The sequence below is a fragment of the Mastigoproctus giganteus genome, chromosome 1, assembly GCF_048544385.1.
Source record: "Mastigoproctus giganteus isolate SK-2022 chromosome 1, ASM4854438v1, whole genome shotgun sequence".
NCBI classification, from domain to species: Eukaryota; Metazoa; Arthropoda; class Arachnida; order Uropygi; family Thelyphonidae; genus Mastigoproctus; species Mastigoproctus giganteus.
Genome location: NC_143575.1, coordinates 231782440 through 231809934, shown reverse-complemented (window position 1 = coordinate 231809934; position 27495 = coordinate 231782440). Strand labels below are relative to the sequence as shown.

The following is a 27495-nucleotide window of genomic DNA, read 5'->3' as shown; positions in this document are numbered from 1 at the left end:
CGCCGAAGGCAGCCCAACAAGTGCACATTCATCAGGGTACATCAAGGCCTTAGAGAACATGGGCACTTTGCACATGGAGTACGAGCAGGTAGGCCCAGAAGCATAACACCTGATTTTGAGGAAAGGGTGTTAGAAAGAACATCCTGTAACATGTAACATCTGTAAAATCCTGTGATGTTGAAACCAAAAATTAAAAATTTATTATCTTATGTTTAATAAACCTACCCTTAGCAAAAGATTCACAACTTTTTGCTAAACTAGTGCTCCCATAGTCAGTGGCGGATCCTAACAGAAAATGTGCATTATCTCGAAAACGGTTTAATTTGTGGCCCAATGTTCACTGGGACTTTTTTGCTTATTTTAGTTTGTATTTTCACCTTTAAATTATTGACCATCATTTTAGAAACACCCTGTATATATATATATATATATATATATATATATATATATATATATATATATATATATATATTCTTGAACACTACTTTTAAGCCTATGTTCTATTTTTATTAAATTTTCAGTTGTGATAATGCAGTTATGCGGCATTAATGCTATTCTAGGATTAAGCAATTAAACATTATACGTGCATTGATATATTAGGTCAAAGTCCCGATTGATTTTTGTTTTGTGAGTGGTAGTGAAAATTTTTATTATTTTGGGTGGTTGGCATTACTGGTAATTAAGACCTAACTAACTGGCTAGCCATCGTTGTTCTAACAGTTGTCGATTCGCCTATAGTTCTACAATTAATATGAACTCGCATTCATAACTAAACATGAGTACTTACTAAGCAAAACTGTTATTGAGACTACAGAAACAGGTATGCACGAGACAGTGTGGCCTCTTTTAGTATGGCTATCTGTCTGATCAAAGGCCCTGAGGAAGTGGAAGAAAGACAGCCATGTGACGGAATGTTACCTTCCTAATTCTTCCTAGTTATTTTCCTAACATTTCTTGAATTAATCTTTAATAATTCCATTTATTTCCTTTCTCCTCTAACGTTAAACCTCTAATCTTTTCAGACTTTATATTATATATTTCTTAACTTGAGTTTTAGAACTATAGGTGAATCGACAGCTGCTAGAACAACGATGGCTAGCCAGTTAGTTAGGCCTTAATTACCAGTAATGCCTCCCACCAAAAATAAAAATTTTCACTATCACTCGCAAAACAAAAATCATTCAGTACTTTGACCTAATATATACACTGTGCTGCCACTTTATTAGGTACACCCCTGCTGTGCACACAAATGGTTAGTCTCACAACGTTGCAAGTCACATGACCACAGTCATGGATATAAATGCAGCAGAACACCTTTCTAGTATCAGTTAAGCATACAAATCGTAGCAAGAATGGGGAAAAGGAGTGATCTAATGGACTTTGAACGTGTCATGGTAGTAGGTGCAAGACGTGCTGGAAAAAGCATCTCTGAAACGGCAGTTCTCCTGAACTTTTCATGCACCACAGTATCAAGGGTGTATCGAGAATGGTGCAACAAACAGAAAACATCCTCTCAACGGCACTCCTGTGGAAGAAAATTGCTTGTTAATGAGAGAGGTCAGAGGAGGATGGCTAGAATTGTGCAAGCAAACAGATGGGCCACAATGTCGCACATCACGTCAGAATACAACCTTGGTGCACAGAACAAAATATCACAACGGACCACTAGTCGCACTTTGTCGCGAATGGGCTACAACAGCCAACGGTTGCATCGCGTACCTTTGTTATCAATGAAGAACAAGAGAGAGCATGCCTCCTGTGAGCACAGCAACACCAGCACTAGACTATTGAGGATTGGAAAACAATTGCTTGGTCTGAAGGAGTCGAAGTTCCTGGTGCATCATGTTGATGGAAGGCTAAGAATTTGGCGAAAACAACATGAATCCATGGACCTGTCATGTCTGATGACTACTGTGCAAGGTGGTGGGGGGCAGTGTTATGGTGTGGGGAATGTTTTCTTGGCACATGTGGGGTTCATTGATACCCATAGATTCACGTCTGAATGCCACATCATACCTAAACATCGTTGCTGACCAAGTGCATCCGTTCATGTTGACAGTTTATCCTCAGTCAGATGGTTACTTCCAGCAGGATAATGCGCCGGTGTGCAAAGCCCGAATCACTATGGTATGGTTCCAGGAACATGACAATGACTTTTTTTTGCTGCAGTGGCCCGCTCAGTCCCCAGGATCTCAATCTTATTGAACATTTTTGGGATGAGCTGGAAAGGGCTGTTCGCTGCAGGCCTACACCTCCGTCGAATCTTAAGGAACTGCGCGACACTCATGTCTGCATGGTATTCTCCATTCCTGCACAACGTTTTTAGCATCTTGTTCAATACGAATTCAGGAGGCTCAACACACTACTAGGTAGGTGTACCTAATAAAGTGGCAGCACTGTGTATATGTATTTAATAGTATATAAAAATGATTACTGCTTTTAAGTGGGTTCATAAGTGAATGTGTAAGCATCTACTAAATTTTGCATGTCTGCCCATCCACTGTAACAACTCAACTCAACTCAAATAAATGAATTTCTGTGAAATTTTATATTTGTCTTATTTAGAAACATTTGTGGAGTGTTTCAAATTTCATTAAAATTAGTCAAATAAAAATCATTTTTTAAATTCATATCATGGAATAGTGTTGAATGGTGCCATTTCATGCTTAAGAAGTTCAATGAAGGAAAATTCAAGGCTGTGTATGATATCGTTAAAGGTAACGAATCTTGGATTACAGTTTTGATCCAGAAAAAGAAGCAACAATCAACCATTTGGTGCTCTTAAAAAACCCCTCCACCCAAGAAAACTTGCGAAGCCAGAGGTGTTGAAAAATGAATGGTCACTTGTTTCTTCATAAAAGGTGGATTTTTAGAAATTGTAAAGCTAGTTGATCAACACTAAGTGATATACTATCAACACTGAGTGATATACTATCAACACTGAGTGATATACTACTAAATATCTTCCTAAAGTGTTTGAAAAATTATTCAAACAGACCCAAAAAAACAACTTAAATGGATCTTGCTTCACTTGACAATGTGAGGGCTCACACTTCAGCTCTGACATTAAACTTTTTAGCCGCTTCTGGCATTGAATTAGTCACTCATCCTCCTTATTCTCCAGAATTAGCACCTTGTGATTGTTTTTTATTCCTAAAAGTCGAAATTCTACTCAAAGGGAAAAAAATTGAGAGGGATGGAGAAGCTTTTCAGGCCTTCATTAATGGAATAAATATGATCTCCAAAAAAGACTGGTCAATCTGCTTTGATATTTTTGATTTAGCTTAGAAGGTTGAAAACTTGTATAGATGATAGATGCTACTTGGAGAAACCGTAAAAATTTGTGAAGTATGTAATAAAATTATATGATTGCAAAAACTTTTGAAGTCTCCCTTGTATTAATTATTTTTCCATAGTTGCATTTTAATTTTAATGGAAGTGGAATAACCAGGATTTAATTAATTTAATTTACTTTAAAATTTTTTAACAACTGTGACCATCATTAATGATCTTTTTCTAGACTTTTTTTAATGAGCTTTGTCTTTTTTTATTATTATTAACATGCATAGCATAATTAAACACAAAATATGTGTTGTGTTTTTTGTGGCACACAAATAAAGTTAATTTTTCAAAAATTATTAAATTTATCATGACATTTCAATAATAATTGGTACTGTGTGAGAAGAATTATCATGTTGGCTAATTCTTCCTTTGCCAGATTTTTTATTTATATTTTTATTTAATTTATAAATATATAATATACATTCATAAAGTAAAGTTGACTTGTTTCTTTTGTAGTGTGCTAGATTATTGAAAATTCCACCATTTGGAGACCTTCTTGACTCTACCTTTAATATATTTCTTGATGAAAAGGATTCAGGATGTCTCATTCTGACCCATATCTATCTGCTGGTTGGATGTTCCTTCCCTTTATGGTTATATCCAGTGAATCTAGAAAATACTGGTAAGTCAATATACAGTTTATCATTTTAATATACTACTAAACAGCAACAGTAAGACAGGTTCTACTTTTGCTGTAGCTTTTATTATTAACTCTACCTGATGCACTTAGTGTGTTTTATAAACTAAAAACAGAAAAACTTAAAAAGTAAAATATCCATTCAAATTATGTTGGTGCGAATTTTAGTATTCATTCGCTTTGGTATTCAGTTTCGATCTGTTCATTAATTAAGTTTTAATTAGAGCTGTAAAAAATTCTTTATAGCTCTATGCTCGTGTACAGAGTGCACCACATGCCTGCTTTATGTTGTTTCCCATGGCACTGTGGTTTAGGCTTCGATTTCTCTTGCTGCACATCACTGTGCATTGGAAGTGGGATAGTCAGGAAATAATTTGTTTTGGATAACATGACTGTTATTACTAAAGATATAATTTGTTCTTATTATCCAACAATAGTATTAGAATAAAGAATAAAATGCACAATTTTTGACTATTTCTTGCCTTTAAACCCTAAAAAAAAAAAAAAAAAAAAAAAAAAAGACATGCACATATACTACAAATTAGTGGTGCTTTGAGTAAACCTTGCATTTTTGGATTTTTTTTTTTTTTTTTTTTTTTTTTTTTGCTTATTAGAGTATTAATGAGATCTATAATAAAACCATTGTCTCAAAAGGTCCAGGACTGATCCTATAAAAAAAATGATGCAAGATGCTTATTAACTAAAGGTGCTTTTTCTCTTTCAGAGTAATCTTCCTCTGCATCACTGCAGTGTTACTAACATTGCTGGAAGTTGAAATAATTTTAGGAAGGGATATTCTTTGTGTGTTACATTGTAGCAGTTTGAATGTGTTGATTGCCTCATGGCGATAGCCTTTCATGGCTATTTTCACTCATCCCTTTCAAAAAAAAAAGGAAAGTTAATTGACTGTCTTATGTATAAAAGGTTAAAAAGTTTGCATTTTGGCAATATCCTTACATAAGGATGTTGCATTTATCAAGTCGTTGTTGTTGTTGTTGTTATTTGGTTTTTAGGAGCATTAGCAACTAAGGCCATATTGCTCCGGGATATGCGGTGGTCATTCCCTGAATGACCTTTCCGCATCCTCCGTATTTGGTGGTGACGGGCTCGAACCCCGGTCTAATCAAGAAGCGTGTGCTACGCACTGCTGCTCCTTCCCACCTGGCTACGGAGGCGCCTCAAGTCAGATATGTTTTCTTGACAGTCACTTTTTGTTTTTTATTGATTATTTTTGCATTCAACCAATTTTTTTAGGGTTCGTAATCTAACGAAGGACCCTTATAATGTCACTCGGTTGTCTGTCTGTCCATCTGTCTGTCACAGCATTGTATCTCTGGAACCACTCAACCTATTGATTTGAAATTTTGCATGGGTTTGGGTTTGTACATTATGTGAGCCAACATAATGCCATATTGATTGTTGTTGACAAAAATTTGTCTGAGAAATGGGAGGGGGTAAAATGTTGGGGGACAAAAAAACGTCGATAACTTACAGCTTATTAAACACCATTGGATAGAGCTCAACGAGTAAGTTTAAAATATAATTTTTAAAATTAAAAATGGCACCGCCAGACAGAAAAATGTAATTTTTGTGTCTTCCCCCCCCTCTATTTCTGTCACTAATAGAGCTAAAAATTTAAAAATCACATTAGCTATGCATTATTCGATGCTTATCAAGGGAAAACTATTCTGATTGAAACTATCATTTACTTTTTGTGTTAAAATTTAAAAAATTTTTTATTGCATTTCGATAGCACGCTTCTTTGTACTAAGTAACTCTCCTTTTGGTGACAAAAGGGTTGCTAAATAGTTAGTTAATAATTCTATAAAGGTCATTTATAAATTTTGCGACGAAAAGTATTTTTTAACAGTTTTCAAAGCTGAAGTTGTCCCGGCAAGAAAGTACTCATAGAGCCAGTGTTGAGGTGACGGTGGTGGGGAGGCACCTACGCAGAGTCTTACACGGCCCTCACCTGCCAGTCCTTCTTCCCCAAGACTTTAATCACTTCTACAGGAAGAAGTCAGAGTCGCTTCTCCCATCCTTGTCATTCACAACTGGAAAAATTCAAATAGACAATGCTCTCGTTAGTTCCTCAGTTTAGGCCAAGCCAGGGTACTAGAAACTTTTTTTAGTTACCATAAAGCTCTCTATTTGAGATACTACACTAATGACCATTTGTGACTATGGACCCTTCATCCTGAGTGCCCAGCACTCAGTAGTTGACCGATTTATTTATTATTTTTTTTCCTGAAGTTACTTTTATAATGAATTTCTAGATGTGAAGATTTTATCATCCCCATCCCTTCTTTCTGATTGTCATTTCTGGTCACTAAATAATAATTTAAGATTAGTTTAAATAAAATTGTTTATTTGCTCTTTCATTTAATATTACAAAACATCATCAAGAAGAAAGCTTTTTAAAAAGTAAAATGACATTAGTATACAATTGTCATTTATATGTAATCGTTCTTGATCTCTATGTGTCAATCAATTTGATTTATATTCAAATTATAATTTTTATACTGAATGTAGATCCTATAAACTAGGGTAAACCTATTCCTAGAATAATACCTGTGTATTTCATTAATTATACATACACTGTATATATGCTGTAAATAAAATTGAATTAATTTTTTATAGATTTTCACTTGTCATTGCTAAGTGGGATTCTGTCTCTGGGTGTTGGGGATACTTTTGCTTCTATTGGAGGAACGTTGTGGGGTCGGCACAAGTGGCCAGGTTTGATATCAATCTTTAATTTTAAATATAAAATTTACAATTCAGAATTGGATAATTTAATTTATTATGTAGTGTTTGTTAGAGGTTTAAACAAATTTATCCTTGTTTATATATTTTTTTCTTAACTAATACAGTATTCATTTCATTTGAGATATTTATTTTTAAAAATATATATATATATTTTACAGTATGTTCAAAAAGAAGATAACAGCTTTAAACTTTTACTTGTGAGAACTAGTACATATTGACTATACCTATTATATTTGATTGGTTATTACCAGTGGTACTATATCTGCCTCTGTACCAGTGGTACCTTCACAAACTTTGAAACAACATAGAAAAAGATCTGCTATTATGGAAGATTGTCTGACCTGAGAAGTTTATGGAGATCAGAGATATATTGCACAGGAAAGGTTATGTCCACAAAAGACTAGTAGCAGTGACACAAATGTGAAGTATGCAAAGTTTTTCAGTGTAGCTGAGGCAAATCAGTGCAGCATGGTTGCACACTTTACAAGGTACAGATGATATGTTGGATGGCATTTAAAACTGATGACACTTCCATATTCAAGAAGTCTGCAATATACTATTTGGAAGGAGATGCAGGGTTCCATGTATCCTTTTCCTGGAAAAATAATGTGTGGAAGTATTTTATTCATATATTACAAATAAACCATCTTTCATGTTTCAGGAAAGTCAACAGGCATAATATGGGGATTCTGAACCCCTTTACACTTGCCATGAAATTCAACTTGCTTATTCAAAGTTAAAGTTTATTGTGGCTATTTTATGATTATGTTATTGTTTGCCACTCCCCCACTTTTTTGTCAAAAAAAACAGTGACTTCAGTTATCTGGATATTCTTGAGCAAGTTGCTGGAATTTCAGCAGCACACGTTTTATTTCAGCTTAACTGTACATCATTAAACTCAGTTTGTTGGTTGGTGAAAGCTGAAATAAAAGTTTCACTGTAATTTCTGTTTCTGCAACTATTGGAAAGCAACTCGTTCTAGCATCGTTTTGTGTGATTACCTGACACCCCCAATATATGCCTTTCTTTTTGTGGGAGTACATTAAAAATCTCATTTCAAAACAGAAGTTACAGACATTGAAGACCTAAAATGCAGGATGGTGACTGCAGTTGCCACACAGAATGCTGATATGCTTAAAAGGACATGGAAAAAAAATTAGTACAGGCTTCATATCTTTTGTGCTACTAATGGTGCAGTTATTAAAGGGCTCTGACTCTCTCAAGTAAAACTTTAGATGTTAACCGTCAAATACAATAAACTGTTACATCCTGCATCTATTGGTACTCCCATTATTATTGTGAAATGATACATTCTATTTGGGATGTATCATGTAAATTATTTCCAGTAATTAAAATAAAAATTAATAACAGGTTGATAAAAATGAGGAAATTAGAGTTAGTAAAAAAAAATTTATAAAACATTTTTTTTTCCTGATTATCATACATCATAGTTGTATCATAGTTTTTTGAAATTAACTGGAAAGTTGCACAGAGTGTTTTTGTGATTTGGCCATAGTTCGCTGTAATGACTTTAGGCATGAGATGTCAAGTCCACATAACAATTAATCACGGATAAATGAGAAAGTGCTTAATGTAAATAGAGATAGCTTGAAATGTGCACTATTTTAATGATTCAATTTTTTTTCTTGTGCAATATGGCTGCAGGAGATTATGAAAAAGAACAATAGGGATTTTTAAAATTGTTAGTTTATGTAAAGGTTTGTTAGTTGTTTTTGGATTTCTTGGTGTTTTGATATTTGGCCCAGTGTACCAGTTTCATGTAGCACTAAAAGTGATATATGAAGGTTACTGAGGGACCTGAGTCTATCTTACCAGGAGGTGACCTCCACATCTGCTAAGCCAGACTTGTGTGAAATTCAGACCCAATATCCAGTTCGTTCTCTCTCTCTCTCTCTCTCTCTCTCTCTCTCTCTCTCTCTCTCTGTGTGTGTGTGTGTGTGTGTGAGAGACCTGTGAGTAGGGAACCGCTGTATGGCATTCCAAATGAATGAGGAGAGGCTGACTATATTGGAAAACTTATACAGTAGGACAAAGCAATCAAAATAGTCCATAAGGACTGGTTTTCACTATCATGGTGACCGGTATACACCCCCTGAAGATAACATTTTTGGATGATGATGATTAACGTGTTAACTGCATGGTGATGCATATGAGCTTGAAGAAGTTTTTAATGCACTTGGATGAAAAAAACTATCTAACTTTAAGGAATCAGCTTATTCCGATTTGTTGGAAGAAAACTCAGTTATTTTTGTCAAGCAACTTTCACCAGCAGCTGACTAATTCAACCATAATGCAAATAAAGTACAAAAATGTCTCTACCCTCCCGAATCCTGTAATTCTTCAGTATGGTTTATAAAGGTCATCATCATCATCAGCCATTTTCAATCCACTGCAGGATGAAGGCCTCTCCAGCAACTTTCCAGTTCCTTCTGTTTTGAGCACTGGCCATCCATTTACTATCCACAAACTCATGAATTTCATCTATCCATCTCCGCCTTTGTCTTCCAGGTTTTCTTCTAGCTCCTCTTGGGTACCATTCTGTTATTTTCTTAGTCCATCTGTCATCATGTCTTCGAGCTATGTGTCCTGCCCAAGACCATTTTAGTTCTTTAGTTTTCATAAGAATGTCCTTTACTTGAGTTTGCTGCCTAATCCATGTGTTTCTCTTCTTATCTAACAGTGTGATTCCCAATATAATTCATTCCATTCTTCGCTGTGTAGTTCTCAGCTTCCCTTCCATTCTTTTGGTGAGTGCCCAAGTTTCACTTCCATAAGTCATGGTGGGGAGTATACATTGGTTCATTATTTTAAGTTTCAGACAAATTGGGATATTGCTCTTCAGTATGTGACTATATTTCCTGAATGCTATCCATCCAAAATTTATTCTTCTCTTGACTTCCAGCCATTTATCATTATTACAGCTAATAACTTGTCCCAGATAAGTATATGACTCCACCTTTTCAATTACTACTCCTTCAATCATTATTTCCCTTTCTGTGGCATACTTGTTCATCATTACTTTTGTTTTAGCCATATTCATCTTTAGTCCAAAATCCTTACTAACTGTGCATAACTGATTAAGATTTTCCTCTAATTCTTTGGGATCGTGGCTTATGACCACAATGTCATCTGCAAATTGTAAATGGTTTAGGTACTCTCCGTTCACATTGACTCCTTTCTGCGACTAGTCTAATCTTCTGAAAGCTTCCTCAAGGGCAGCAGTAAACAGCTTTGGAGATATTGTGTCTCCTTGTTGAACTCCTTTCTCAATTTTAAATTTCCTACTGTCTTTGTCTAGTCTAATAAAGGAGGTAGCACTCTCATATATTTTCTTCAAAATCATAATATATGGGGTATCTATGCCTTGTCTTTACAGTGCACAAAACATTGCCTTATGCTGTATAGAGTCAAATGCCTTTTCATAATCCACAAATGCCAGGCATAATGGTGTTTTATATTCATTTGCTTCTCCATTAGCTGTGATATTACATGAAGGTGATCCATAGTTGAGAATCCTGTCCTAAAGCCAGCTTGCTCTTTCGGTTGATTCTCATCAAGTATTCTTTCTAATCTGTTAGTAATGATCCTTGTGAATAACTTGTAGATGTGGTATAACAAGCTAATTGGTCTATAATTTCCAATTTCTGATTTATCTCCTTTCTTATGCAGCAAAACTATGATTGCATTATTCCACTGCTTAGGCGTCACACCTTTTCTAATGCACTTTGTGAAGAGTCTTGCCAGTTTTTGTGTTATATCTCTTCCTCCCAATTTTAACAACTCTACAGTAACTTCATCTTCCCCCGGGGCTTTCTGATTCTTCATTTTCTTCAATGCATATTCTACCTCATCAGGAAGAATATTGGGTACGTTGTATGTGTTGCTACTTTGCAATCCATCTTCCCCACTGCTGGAATCATTCCCCTGCTCCTTGTATAATTCTCTATAGTAGTCTTCTGTTATTTGAATTATGCCTTCTCTACTATTTATAAGTACACCATCGCTATTCTTCAGTTTCATTATCATTTGTCTTTCTGTATTACTGCTCATGGCTGTTGATTTAAGTCCTTTGTTTTCCCTTAATGCTTGTTCTACTTTTCTTGTGTTAAATCTTCCTATGTCCTCTCTGAGTCTCTTTCTAATGGCTTTGTATAACTCAGTATACTCAATTTTCTTCTTATCAATGTTTATCTTGCCCTTCATTTGTCATCTTCAGTTCATCAAGACAAGTGTTTCTTGACTAATTTTTTCTTCTTTGGATTTCTTTTTTCCTATAGGTTTCTTGGGCTTTATCGCTTTCAGAAAGTTGTAATATTCCTCATCGATATCTTGGTCCTGAGCAGTCTGCAGAAGCTCAAACTTGTTCTTAAGTTCCAGTACATACTGCTTTTTCTCCTCTTCTGTTATCTCAAAGACCTTTGTATTATTTACTCAAGTCAGTTTTTTCCTTTCTATATCAAGTGTACATCTTACCATTCTGTGATCTCTTCCAACATTTACCTTATTCAGGAAGGTAACATCATTCACAATATATCTTCTGTTAGTGAGGATGAAGTCGATTTCATTAGTAGTTAATTCATTTGGACTCTTCCATGTCCACTTTCTGTTCACCCTTTTCTTGAAAAAAGTGTTCATTACTGACAGTCCTTGAGATTCTGCAAATTCCACAAGTCTTTCACCTCTTTCATTTCTTTCACCAATTCCAAAATTTCCTATAGTTCCCCTTCCTGCTCTGTTTTGTCTTTTTCCAACCTTAGCATTGAAGTCCCACATAATAATAGTGTATTGGGTTTTCTGCTCATCTAGAAGACTCAATTTTGGTGTACATTTCTTCAACCTCTTCATCATCATGGCTTGATGTTGGTGCATAAATCATTATAATCTTTAGCTTGTACCTCTTAGAAATCTTAAGTATTAGTCTTGACACCCATGGTGATGTACTTTTGAATTCCAAAATGTTGTTTTTAAAATCTTTATGGACCAGAAACCCAACTCCACCTTCACTCCTTTCACTGTTTCCATTGGTGTACAGCAGATTTCCACTTGATAAACTTAGAAGTGATTCATTTCGTCTTCTTGTTTCAGCCAAACCGATGATATTCCAATTCACATTTTCTAATTCCTTTTCTAGCTCTAATATCATATAAAGGTCAAGCTGGCAGTAAATGTGTTAAACACAATCTTTATTGTATATTACATTAGTAAAAATTTGTGTTTAAAGGCTGATTTGCATGTTGTGTATACTGAAAACTACTCCCTCTGCTTGAGATCAGCTAACTGTAGTCCAGATTGAAGAGGCAATTAAGAATTCTGATGGAATTTGAACTCAGATGCCTCCAAATAACTGACAACTCAAATATACATCACACAATATGAGGATAAGAGACAGATAAAGAATTTAAAAGTGAATCAAGTGAAATAGAAGGAAATAATGTATTTGATAGTAATTACAATGGAGATGCAGAAGCAGAAGCTTGCTCAGATGGTGAACCTAAAACAAATAGGATGAAATAAAGTCATTAAAATATATATAATTTGTTCCCTTACATTTCATTCATCCCAATAAATAATTAAATTACAGCAACATGCCTTGTATTATCCATTTTTTGACATGCTCATGGTAAATGTATTACTTTAATATTTCACTGCTTAAATTATTTGGCATCCTGATTTTTAATGTACTAATTTCAGGTAGTAAGAAGACATATGAAGGAACATTATTTGCTATAGTTTCACAACTTCTGATGATACTTGTATTTATTATTTTTGGTAAGTAAATTTGCTGAATAGTTCAAACTTTTTTGGCTAAATAAGGAATTTTTATAACTATTAGTTCACTAGTAGTGTTTTGCCAGAATTTCAATGATTGTATTTTCAAGAGCAACTCAATAAAAATTTATGATAATGAATTGCTAACAAGTATAGCTTCATTTCATCATATGAAATATAAAATATTTATGTATATTGTTGTGCATGCACCTACTAAAATATTAGGCCACATCAGGACAGTAATGACCTTAAAGCGGCACAAACCTTCTCAGATGATAATACACTACCAGTTGCGGTACTCAATGGTTATGATCTGTACCTGACAGATCTTACTACTTTACTCCATCAATGTTTCTGTTGGGTTAAGATCCAAGGAGTTGGCAAGTCAAAGAAGGAGCTCAGATATTTCCAGTTAACCATGTGTGCACATTTCTGCCGTGATGGCACTATACATTTTCTTGTTGGAAAAATATGAGCATTAATAGGTACACCTGATGACGTGCGCAGGAAATCCATAGCAATCAAGTATTACTGCACACCTGTTAAGATACCAAGGATTCACCACCAAAAATAATTTAGAACTTTCAAAATTATTTTTGCTACATGTGTGCCTTACCATTTCCGTAGTGCAAAGGGTGCTGCACTTTGGATGAGTAAACTTCTTTTGCCAGTCACCACTGTCTATTCATATAGCATCACAATGTTCCTGGTACTATGTGAGTCACTATTTCCTGTGAGTAAGTTTTTAATACGCTATTTTATTGAACAGGTTTGGAATGTAAGAGCGTTGTTTCACTGAAAATTGGTACATCAGTTCCACATTATATTAGCATTGGTATACTTGCATGTACACCAATGCTAGGAGTATAGTTAATAAATTTGATGAGCGTGAAGTGCTAGTCAAGACATCAAAGGCAGATATTATTGGTATATCAGGGACGTGGTGTCATGCAGACATAAGCAGTGCAGAATTGGAATTTCGGGAGTGCAATATGTACAGAAAGGATAGACAGGACAAGAAGGGAGGAGGGGTTATGCTATTAGTTAATAAACACAAAATCTAAAGAAGTGCATCCAAATGATGTTGGTGAACAATGCAATGTTGAGTCTGTTTGGTGTGACATAAGCACTGGGAAATGAAAAACGAGAGTAGGTGTGTGTTGTAGGCCTAATGAATCTGATGAGGATATTGAGCAATTGTGCAGAGAAATAGTGGGCCAGTAAATCAGAATGTCTTATAATGGGGATTTTAACTTTCCAGATATTGACTGGAACTTGTGGGTTGGTCACTCACACTCTAGCAAGGCTTTTGTGGATTTATTGGATGACTGTTTTCTACAGCAACGTGGTCGAGAGGCAACCAGAGGGAATAATACTCTTGATCTGATTATCACCAGTGATTATTCATGCATTAAGAATTTGAAGATAAAGGAACCAATGGGTGACAGTGATCACAATGTACTGATGTGGGAATTACTTAAAGATGTAACTGCCATCAAGGCTAAAGGGAAGGGCTTTTGCTTTTGTAAAGGTGACTACAGGGGTCTCAGACGGTTTTTAAATTCTGTACAGTGAGATCAACTGATGATGTTGCCAACATTGAATTCTAAATGTGAAGCCTTCAGAGACTTAATTTTGGAGGCTACTAGGCTTTTTATTCCAACTAAGAAATACGGTTCAAGGTTTAGGCCTAAATGGATGTCAGATGAATTAACGAGGCTCATGGCAGAGAAGCAAAATGTATGGGATTGCATATAAAGATTTCTTTATATGCATCCCATTTATATATGCATATAAAAAGTATCAGGTGACACAGAAGCCTATGGCAGATATAAGCTAGTCTGTAATCAAGTCACAAAGGAGGTTAGGCAGGCAAAGGCAGATTACGAGAAATCTTTGGCAAAGGATGCAAAGAAAAACAGCATAGTTCTTTACTTATGTAAACTCTAGAAGGAAAGGTATGAATTAGATTGGACCATTTAGCGTAGATGGGTTGACTATTGATGATCATGCTCAGGTAGCTGATAAACTGAATGAGTATTTTGCATCTACATTCACACATGAGGAGTTATTCAATGAGGGGAATTTCAGAAGTTTATCAAACTCTTAACAGGGAGTTAAGTGATTTTGTAATAACTGAGAGCAAAGTGGAGGAGAAATTGTTGAAGTTAAACATAAGGAAGGCACCTGGATTGGACGTTGGACTTTCAATAATTTTGAAAGCTTCCTTGGACTCAGGGGAAGTCCCCATGGACTGGAAGTGTGCAAATGTATCACCAATTCACAAAGGGGGTTCAAAAGGTGACACTATAGACCTGGAACTATAGACCTGGTAGTTTAACTTGTGTTCCAGGGAAAATAATGGAGTCACTGGTTAAAGAAGCATTGCAGGGTCATCTAGATAAGACTGTAGTAATAGTTAAGACACAGCATGGGTTTGTTAAAGGGAGGTCTTGTCTGACCAATTTGATTGGATACTATGATGTGGTCACAAAGGAACTGAATGCCAAAAATAATTTTGATATCATATACTTGGATTTCAGGAAAGCTTTTGATACTGTTGCACATGGAAGACTGCTGTACAAATTGGAGAGGTATGGCATTAAGGGTAAGTTGCTAAAATGGATAAAGGGATGGTTGAGTGGGAGACGACAGAGAGTGGTATATCAGGTTTAATGTCCAAGTTTGCGGACGATACAAAGGTTGGCAGGTTTGTTAATGACAGTAAAGATAGTATGCTACTCCAACTGGATCTAGATAAGTTGGGCAAATGGGCTGAGAAGTGGCAACTGAAGTTTAATATTGACAAATGCAAAGTACTGCATATGGGTAGCAATAACCCAAGAGAAACGTACGAATTGTGTGGTACTACACTCAGGGAAGTGGAAGAAAAAGACCTGGGATTAATTATGCAGTCAAATATGAAGTTTGCTGAGCAGTGCAGACGGGCTGCCAGGGTAGGTCATGGAGTCTTGTCAATGATATAGGAATTTTGCTAGCAGGGACAGGGAGGTGATTATCCCATTGTACAAGGCAATGGTCAGGCCACACTTAGAGTACTGTGTACAGGTCTGGAGGCCTCGTTTTAGGAAGGAGTAGAGTTGCTAGAACGAGTACAAAGAAGGGCAACAAGATTGGTGAGGGCAACAAAGGGGTGCCCGAAAAAAGAAATTACAATTGCAAAAGGTAGAACATAGTGTGCATAGTGTTGAAGGAAAGGTACCTCCGGTGGTTTCCCACATCTGCGCCATATGAACTCTTTGGAGCCAAAAGTATCACTGTGAAAGCCAGAAAAATTTTTTGTATTGTAAATGAAGTATTGTGCTGGGTTCTGTTGGGTGTCCTGGCATTTAGTGGCGGGGCCGGAAACCTGGGTGGTAAAGATAAACCCCCAGGGCGAAAAGGAGCTATCATGGATTCAAACAATTTTCCACCCTTAGAGCTTCCAAGCTCAAGACAAGAATCCTGTCATGATAATGACAATCAACCAAAAAGGCTTCGAACTGAAGCACAGCGTCCAGACATCCCTAATTTTCTTGTGATACACTCTCTGTCCACGCAGCCCGTGGGCAAGTTATCACCATTTATGATTCAAAGACATCTAGAATCTATTGCAGGGTCACCAAAAATGGTGAAGCGACTACAATCAGGAGATCTCCTGGTTGAAACAGCCACATCCAAACATTCTGAGTGGCTATTAAAAACAACTACATTTGGTGGATTACCAGTGTCTGTCACTCCTCACAATACCTTAAATTCATCTAAAGGAGTCATCACAGAATGGGACTTAATTACAGTGTCTGAGGAGGAATTAGTCCAAGAACTTAGCCATCAAAAGGTAATCGCTGCTAAAAGAATTATGACCAAAAAAGATGGAAATCTCATTCCAACTTGTTCCATCATTTTAACTTTTAGTACTCCTGATTTGCCATCCTCAGTAAAAGCTGGATATTTAAATTGTCGAATTCGTCCATACATCCCAAATCCTCTTCGCTGTTTCAAATGCCAGAAATATGGCCATTCACAGCAGGCATGCAGAGGTGACGCCATCTGTCCTATTTGTGGAGCTAAAGATCATACACAGGCAGATTGTCCAGCCGCAGTTCCCATTTGCCCCAACTGCAAAGGCAATCACCCCGCCTTTTCTAAATCATGTGAGATGTGGAAAACAGGTAGGACAATCCAAAAATACAAAGTAGAACATAAAGTCCCATATCCTGAGGCACGCAGACAAATAATGTTGACCATGCCAAGTCCATCATATGCCTCTCGAACCCGCAGTTTTCAAACAACTGCAATTCAAACAGATGTCTCAATACCGCCCAACGTCTCGCTAGCTAATTGGGTTAAAACAACCTTATCAACCACTGGAAAAGAAAATTCTAAAACTAAAACCAGCCATGCCACCAACACCCCAATTAGTATCCCAACTGCTACTGTGACAGTCTCAAATGATGCGGAAAGATTGAAACCCAATAAAGAATCTAAGGAAACTGATCCAACAACCAACACTATGGAAGTGGATGTACACCAAAATGATGAAGACCCTATCCTAGAACTCCATGCCAATGACACTATGGATACTGGACGTCCATTATTCCCAAAAAAAGACCGAAAAAAATGCCCTGCACATAAAAAACAGTCAGATGAATCATCTTCAGCCAAACCAAAATAATGCCTAACATCATACAGTGGAATTGTAGAGGACTAAGCAGCCACTCTGATGACATAAGGGATTTAATCTCTCAGTTTAATCCCATAGGTATATGCCTACAGGAAACATTCTTGTCACCCCAAGTTTCGCCGAAATTCTCAAATTTTATGATATACAGACGAGACAGAAGCCCAGAGTCTCCTGCCCGTGGAGGAGTAGCCATTCTTGTAAATACTAACATACCGTCCAGACCGATCCAATTAAGAACCAGCCTAGAAGCTGTGGCAGCTCGGATTGCAGTTGGTATTTCAGTTACCATTGTTTCGATTTACATTCCACCATCTCTATCACTGGCCCAATCAGAACTTGACAACCTCATCGCACAACTTCCAACTCCAATTTGTCTTTTCGGTGACTTTAATGGACACCATCCATTGTGGGGATCAGCTACAATGGACAGAAGAGGCAAGTTGATCGAGGAATTTATAAATAATAATGACCTAAATTTATTAAACTCTGGATCTCCTACATACATCCACTTACCTACAGGATCTACTTCTCAAATTGACTTGTCAGTTTGCTCACCTTCCATCTTTCCAAGCATGACATGGTCTGTATTAACTGATCCTTTTAGCAGTGATCACTTTCCGATCATTTGCTCCTTACAAACAGGAGTAACACCAAATCCTGATAAACGATCCTCTTGGAAGTTTAAAAAGGCGAACTGGGATGGCTATTCTGCTCAAATACTTCTAGATAGACTTTACGTTAAAAAAGAACCTATTGATGATGTAAATACTTACATCACCAATCAGATTCTGACTGCAGCAAATACCTACATTCCAAAATCCAAGACATATCACAATCACCGAAATCACTGGTGGAATGCAGATTGCTTCACTGCCAAACAGGAAAAAAACCGAGCTTGGAATAATTTCCGTAAGAATCCCACCACAAATAACCTCATTGCTTATGAAAGGTTTAAAGCAAAAGCAAGGCAGATTAGACGGAAAGCGAAACGAGACTCGTGGATCGCTTTTGCCTCAACAATCACAAAAGACACCGACACACGCCTCATTTGGAAAAAAATACAGGCACTAAATGGGAAATTCGCTCGTATGCCCTCTCCAATACTTCATTGGAAAGGAAAAGACCTATCTACAGCTGAAGAAGTTGCTAATGCACTTGCTGAATCATTTGCTACAATCTCTGCTTCTGCCTCCTATGGGTTCACATTTCAGAACATCAAAGCTAGTGCAGAACGATATAAAATCAACTTTTTCACGCCCCGCTCTTTCCCGTACAACCAACCCTTTACATTCATAGAACTTCAAGAATCGTTAAACAGATCTTCAAGCAGTGCTGCAGGCCCAGATGGAGTTCATTATGTTATGCTGAAGCATTTAATTCAAGAAGATTTGAGTACCATGTTAATCTTTTATAATCGGATATTCTCCGAAAATGCCTATCCTTCTTCCTGGCGTCATTCTTTCATTATTGCTTTACCAAAACCAGGAAAAGATCATTCCTGTGTTGAAAACTATAGGCCAATATCTCTTACGAGCTGCCTGGGTAAAATTTTCGAAAGAATGGTTCACACTAGGCTTACTTACATCCTGGAGTCACAAAATCTCCTTCCAGATCATCAGTATGGCTTTCGGAGGAATAGATCAACTCTGGACGTGCTTATCAAAGCCGAATCTCATATCCGAAATGCCTTTGTCATGAAACAACATCTAGTCATGGTCAACCTAGATCTTGAAAAGGCATTTGACACTACATGGCGTCATGGGATTATTATGGACCTTTACCACTTGGGGTTTAGAGGCCATTTGCCGAAAATAATTCAAAATTTTCTGAAATTGCGTTCTTTTCAGGTCCGATATAAAAATGTACTCTCTGCATCCCACATTCAGGAAGAAGGAGTCCCGCAGGGATCGATACTTAGTCCAACACTATTTTCAATCCGAGTTAGTAGCATAACACGAGACATCCCAAAAACTGTTGAAACTTACATGTACGCAGATGACCTTACAATTTCTTGTCAATCTCAAAGTATGAACACCATCGAACGGCAGCTCCAACTTGCTATTACCAAAATACAATCGTGGACTTCACGGAATGGCTACAGACTATCAGAAAAGAAATGTACTCTCACCCACTTTTGCAAGAAACGAGCTCTCCATCCCGATCCGGAATTACAAATAAACCATACTCCAATCCCGCTTGTAAGTACCGTTAAATTCCTTGGAGTGATATTAGATAGCAAGCTGAATTTTCAAGCTCACATCTCTCATTTAAGAAATACATGTCTAAAGCATCTGAATATACTGCGATCAGTCTCGGCTATGTCATGGGGCGCTGATCGGTATACACTATTGCATCTTTATAGAACTTTAATCCGGTCACGGCTAGATTATTGTTGTCCGGTGTATGACTCTGCCAGGAGCACTACTTTACAACGTCTAAATATTGTCCAGCACAGTGCTCTCAGGACTGCGTTGGGCGCTTTTAGGACTTCTCCAATCCAGAGTCTCTATATCGAAGCACATGATCCTCCATTACATCTTCGTAGGAAATCATTACTGCTCCACTATGCTGCTAAGATCCAGAGTCTTCCATCTCACCCCAGTTGGGAGTATCTTTATAATACTCGGTGGGATTTGTTATATGACAGCAAGCCAAGTGAAAACAGACCTGCTTCACTCAGGATTAAAGAGCTTTCTCAGAGTTGGAATATCCATTTAAGCGATATTTTTCAGGACACAACTGCACCTGTGCCACCTTGGACATACGTTTCTTCCTCCCACGATACACATTTTTTGGAGTGGGGAAAGAATACTGTACCTTCCTTTAATATCAGGCAGTTGCACTTAGCTCACACTACTCTGAACTCCCATGCCTGTAAAGTCTATACTGACGGATCCAAAACAGCTACTGCGGTTGGTGCAGCTGCAGTTTTTCCTTCTCTAACGGTTACTGCCTCACTACCATTAGTCTGCAGCGTCTTCACAGCCGAATTATATGCCATCAAATTAGCACTCAGTAAAATTATTGAACTTTCCATCTCACCTGTCATAATTTACACTGACTCGCTCAGTGCTGTTTCTGCCATAAGGAAGAATTTTTCATCTTCTCATCCTACCTTGAAACACATTCATTCTCAGCTATTTTCCTGCAGTGTGTCTAATCAATCAATCAGTTTTTGCTGGATCCCTGGCCATTCTGGTATTCCGGGAAACGAAAGTGCGGATCTTGCAGCTAAAAATCCTCAACCAGCTGTTCCAGAACATCCTCAGGTTCCTTACACTGATTATAAGCCTGTTATTCGCAAAGCAAGTTACGACAATTGGTCACAGATCTGGAAAAGAAACACCAACAATAAACTTTACCAGATAAAGCAAGAACCAAAGCTGTGGCTCTCAGGCTTTCGACAAAACAGACGAGAGGAAGTAGTACTGGCAAGACTCAGAATTGGACACACTCATCATACTCATCTGTTCCTGCTACTGGGAGAAGATCCACCCCAGTGTTCATCCTGTGACAGTCAACTTACTGTTAGGCATTTCCTCTTCGATTGTCCCCTATATTCAACCATACGGTCAAACACTTTCCAGTCCGTCTCTACGTTGACCCTCTCACATGATTTAACTCATATCCTGGGAAATGAAGCAAACATAAATGAACTTGTAATATTTTTAAAATGTATTGGCCTATATAGGAGTATTTAATTTAACATCAACAGTGTTATATTTCGACTAAATAAACTATGAGCAGACACAATTTGGCCTCAGTAGCCCTTGTGTCGTTAAGCTAAATAACAACAACAACAACAACCTGGCATTTAGCTGCAGGGCCCTTGATGGGACCCCACATTGCCCGAACACACCACTAGGAGGTAGCCAGGCTGCCCATAATTCTCTGGCTAGTCTCCTCCAGGTCACCTGAGCTTCCTGGAAAGAGACCAAGTAATAAAAAAAAATAAATAAAATAATAGGGTACAGGGAGTACAGGATGTACCGGAGAGGGTAAAGGAAAGGAAGTATAAACAGAGCGACGGAGGATGTAAGGGAAGGCATCCTCCGCAGGTTGGGTGGGAATTCTCCCACCTAAGCGGAAGTGGAAGAAGAGGGCCCTCGAGAGGGTGGAAGACAATCACGTATCAAGAGAGAGAGACACGGATGAAACAATTCAAGCGACCTGAGTGTCAAGTTCAGTAGCTAGAAGTTGTCACAATCTAGGTGAAGATGTTCAGTATATGAGAAAAGGGTGTTGATCAATGTGCATCAGTTCCAGGACTTTGTACCAGTTATCTTCTTCTGGTGAAGAGATCATGGGCGAAGGCAGAGAAAGCAAAAGATAGAACAATTACATGTGCCTTATGCCAGCTTACTCACAAAATTACGGGAGAAAATCATTTCACACTTCGGAAATTGCAACAACACAAGCGGCCACTTGTGGATATGAAATACTGCCCCATCCAGCTTACTCAACCAATCTTGCACCATCGGACTTCTTCTTGTTTCCTTCCCTCAAATCATTTCTTCTGCGGACCAAATTCCCTGATGACAAGACACTCATTTCTGCAACAGAGTCATGATTCAAAGAGCAACCTCACCACTTCTACAAAAACAGTATCCGTAGCCTCATTCATCGATGGAAAAAATGTGTAAATCTGCATGGTGGCTATATAGAGAAGGACTAAAACCTGTGCCAAGAATCAACAGGCTAGCACCTCAGTCAGGGTGATTCTTTATTGAACCACCCTCATACACATATATATATGTGTGTGTGTATACATATATATATGTGTGTGTGTATACATATATATATATATATATATATATATGTGTGCGTGTATACATATATATATATATATGTGTGCGTGTATACATATATATATATGTGTGCGTGTATACATATATATATATGTGTGCGTGTATACATATATATATGTGTGCGTGTATACATATATATATGTGTGCGTGTATACATATATATATATATGTGTGCGTGTATACATATATATATGTGTGTGTGTATACATATATATATGTGTGTGTGTATACATATATATATGTGTGTGTGTATACATATATATATGTGTGTGTGTATACATATATATATATGTGTGTATACATATATATATATGTGTGTGTGTACATATATATATGTGTGCGTGTACATATATATATATGTGTGCGTGTACATATATATATATGTGTGTGTATACATATATATATATGTATGTGTGTGTATACATATATGTATGTGTGTGTGTATATATATATGTATGTGTGTGTGTGTATACATATATGTATGTGTGTGTGTATACATATATGTATGTGTGTGTGTATACATATATGTATGTGTGTGTGTATACATATATGTATGTGTGTGTGTATATATATATGTATGTGTGCGTGTATACATATATGTATGTGTGCGTGTATACATATATATATATGTGTGTGTGTATACATATATATGTGTGTGTGTATACATATATATGTGTGTGTGTATACATATATATATATGTGTGTGTGTACATATATATATGTGTGTGTGTACATATATATATATATGTGTGTGTGTACATATATATATATATGTGTGTGTATACATATATATATATGTATGTGTGTGTATACATATATGTATGTGTGTGTGTATACATATATGTATGTGTGTGTGTGTATACATATATGTATGTGTGTGTGTATACATATATGTATGTGTGTGTGTATACATATATGTATGTGTGTGTGTATACATATATGTATGTGTGTGTGTATACATATATGTATGTGTGTGTGTATACATATATGTATGTGTGTGTGTATACATATATGTATGTGTGTGTGTATACATATATGTATGTGTGTGTGTATACATATATGTGTGTGTGTGTATACATATATGTGTGTGTGTGTGTATACATATATGTGTGTGTGTGTGTATACATATATGTATGTGTGTGTGTATATATATATATGTATGTGTGTGTATATATATATATATGTATGTGTGTGTATATATATATATATGTATGTGTGTGTATATATATATATATGTATGTGTGTGTATATATATATATATGTATGTGTGTGTATATATATATATATGTATGTGTGTGTATATATATATATATGTATGTGTGTGTATATACATATATATGTGTGTGTGTATATACATATATATGTGTGTGTGTATATACATATATATGTGTGTGTGTATATACATATATATGTGTGTGTGTATATACATATATATATGTGTGTGTGTGTGTGTGTGTGTGTGTGTGTGTGTGTATACATATACAGGGTGTTTCAGTTAAATGTTTCAGAACTTCTAAGAGGGGTAAGGTACATCCTGACAACTCGAAATCATATAGCAATGTGGGGTCGGAAATGCTTTCCTGAAGCGGTGTTGTACACAGAAGCACCATAAAGAAAAGAGACCGTAAGTGAGAAATCATTTTAATATAATACATGAAAAGAAGCAAAAGGTACATGGATTACCGTAGGTACATGGATTATCAAGTAGATAGGTCTAACCGGACCTATCTACTTGATCTTTCTGCAGCAAGTATTGCCACAACTTTTGAGAGATGAACAGATTTCTGCATCGACGCAACAGACAATGTGGTTCCATTACGATGGAGCCCATGCCCATTATAGCGGAGATGTTCGTAACTACCTGGATGTCACATTTGTTCAACAGTGGATCGGACGTGGTGGTCCCGCGCGTTGGCCTGCTCGGTCACCCGACCTATCATGTCTTGATTTTTATTTCTGGGGTCATATGAAATCGCTAATTTATGACACCCCTGTTGAGAATGCTGAGGAGCTGGTTGCAAGAATCGCAGTAGCTGCCGAAGAAATTCGCCTGGAGTATTCCAGAATGTTCGGATGTCCATGCGTCGGAGATGTGAGGCGTGCATTGTAGCCTGTGGAAGAAACTTCGAACACTTACTTTAATCCATGTACCTTTTGCTTCTTTTCATGTATTATTAAAACGATTTCTCACTTACGGTCTCTTTTCTTTATGGTGCTTCTGTGTACAACACCGCTTCAGGAAAGCATTTCCGACCCCACATTGCTATATGATTTCGAGTTGTCAGGATGTACCCTACCCCTCTTAGAAGTTCTGAAACGTTTAATTGAAACACCCTGTATATATATGTGTGTGTGTATACATATGTGTGTGTATACATATATATATATGTGTGTGTGTATACATAGATATATGTGTGTGTGTGTATACATAGATATATGTGTGTGTGTGTATACATATATATATATGTGTGTGTATACATATATATACGTGTTTGTATACATATATGTATGTGTGTGTACACATATGTGTGTGTGTATACATATATGTGTACAAAAAAAATAAATAAAATAATAGGGTACAGGGAGTACAGGATGTACCGGAGAGGGTAAAGGAAAGGAAGTATAAACAGAGCGACGGAGGATGTAAGGGAAGGCATCCTCCGCAGGTTGGGTGGGAATTCTCCCACCTAAGCGGAAGTGGAAGAAGAGGGCCCTCGAGAGGGTGGAAGACAATCACGTATCAAGAGAGAGAGACACGGATGAAACAATTCAAGCGACCTGAGTGTCAAGTTCAGTAGCTAGAAGTTGTCACAATCTAGGTGAAGATGTTCAGTATATGAGAAAAGGGTGTTGATCAATGTGCATCAGTTCCAGGACTTTGTACCAGTTATCTTCTTCTGGTGAAGAGATCATGGGCGAAGGCAGAGAAAGCAAAAGATAGAACAATTACATGTGCCTTATGCCAGCTTACTCACAAAATTACGGGAGAAAATCATTTCACACTTCGGAAATTGCAACAACACAAGCGGCCACTTGTGGATATGAAATACTGCCCCATCCAGCTTACTCAACCAATCTTGCACCATCGGACTTCTTCTTGTTTCCTTCCCTCAAATCATTTCTTCTGCGGACCAAATTCCCTGATGACAAGACACTCATTTCTGCAACAGAGTCATGATTCAAAGAGCAACCTCACCACTTCTACAAAAACAGTATCCGTAGCCTCATTCATCGATGGAAAAAATGTGTAAATCTGCATGGTGGCTATATAGAGAAGGACTAAAACCTGTGCCAAGAATCAACAGGCTAGCACCTCAGTCAGGGTGATTCTTTATTGAACCACCCTCATACACATATATATATGTGTGTGTGTATACATATATATATATATATATATATATATGTGTGCGTGTATACATATATATATATATATGTGTGCGTGTATACATATATATATATATATGTGTGCGTGTATACATATATATATATGTGTGCGTGTATACATATATATATATGTGTGCGTGTATACATATATATATGTGTGCGTGTATACATATATATATATATGTGTGCGTGTATACATATATATATATATGTGTGCATGTATACATATATATATGTGTGTGTGTATACATATATATATGTGTGTGTGTATACATATATATATGTGTGTGTGTATACATATATATATATGTGTGTATACATATATATATATGTGTGTGTGTACATATATATGTGTGCGTGTACATATATATATATGTGTGCGTGTACATATATATATATGTGTGTGTATACATATATATATATGTATGTGTGTGTATACATATATGTATGTGTGTGTGTATATATATATGTATGTGTGTGTATACATATATGTATGTGTGTGTGTATATATATATGTATGTGTGTGTATACATATATGTATGTGTGTGTGTATACATATATGTATGTGTGTGTGTATATATATATGTATGTGTGTGTGTATATATATATGTATGTGTGTGTGTATACATATATGTATGTGTGCGTGTATACATATATATATGTGTGTGTGTATACATATATATATGTGTGTGTGTATACATATATATGTGTGTGTGTATACATATATATATATGTGTGTGTGTACATATATATATGTGTGTGTGTACATATATATATATATGTGTGTGTGTACATATATATATATATATATGTGTGTGTACATATATATATATGTATGTGTGTGTATACATATATATATATGTATGTGTGTGTATACATATATGTATGTGTGTGTGTATACATATATGTATGTGTGTGTGTATACATATATGTATATGTGTGTGTGTATACATATATGTATGTGTGTGTGTGTATACATATATGTATGTGTGTGTGTGTATACATATATGTATGTGTGTGTGTATACATATATGTATGTGTGTGTGTATACATATATGTATGTGTGTGTGTATACATATATGTATGTGTGTGTGTATACATATATGTATGTGTGTGTGTATACATATATGTATGTGTGTGTGTATACATATATGTATGTGTGTGTGTATACATATATGTGTGTGTGTGTATACATATATGTATGTGTGTGTGTATACATATATGTATGTGTGTGTGTATATATATATATGTATGTGTGTGTATATATATATATATGTATGTGTGTGTATATATATATATATATGTATGTGTGTGTATATATATATATATGTATGTGTGTGTATATATATATATATGTATGTGTGTGTATATATATATATATGTGTGTGTGTATATACATATATATGTGTGTGTGTATATACATATATATGTGTGTGTGTATATACATATATATATGTGTGTGTGTGTGTGTGTGTGTGTGTGTATACATATACAGGGTGTTTCAGTTAAATGTTTCAGAACTTCTAAGAGGGGTAAGGTACATCCTGACAACTCGAAATCATATAGCAATGTGGGGTCGGAAATGCTTTCCTGAAGCGGTGTTGTACACAGAAGCACCATAAAGAAAAGAGACCGTAAGTGAGAAATCATTTTAATATAATACATGAAAAGAAGCAAAAGGTACATGGATTACCGTAGGTACATGGATTATCAAGTAGATAGGTCTAACCGGACCTATCTACTTGATCTTTCTGCAGCAAGTATTGCCACAACTTTGAGAGATGAACAGATTTCTGCATCGACGCAACAGACAATGTGGTTCCATTACGATGGAGCCCATGCCCATTATAGCGGAGATGTTCGTAACTACCTGGATGTCACATTTGTTCAACAGTGGATCGGACGTGGTGGTCCCGCGCGTTGGCCTGCTCGGTCACCCGACCTATCATGTCTTGATTTTTATTTCTGGGGTCATATGAAATCGCTAATTTATGACACCCCTGTTGAGAATGCTGAGGAGCTGGTTGCAAGAATCGCAGTAGCTGCCGAAGAAATTCGCCTGGAGTATTCCAGAATGTTCG

The 27495-nt window shown here is 36.5% G+C and overlaps 1 protein-coding gene across 1 annotated transcript in view; it reads left to right on the top strand.

The window, feature by feature from the left end:
• Window positions 1–27495, top strand: part of Dolk (Dolichol kinase) — an 86843-nt gene that overhangs the window by 51929 nt on the left and 7419 nt on the right. The window contains exons 9-11 of the mRNA XM_090369082.1: window positions 3799–3964; window positions 6620–6718; window positions 12461–12538. Coding sequence (XP_090225208.1) covers window positions 3799–3964; window positions 6620–6718; window positions 12461–12538 — 343 coding nt within the window. The remainder of the gene's footprint in view (window positions 1–3798; window positions 3965–6619; window positions 6719–12460; window positions 12539–27495) is intronic.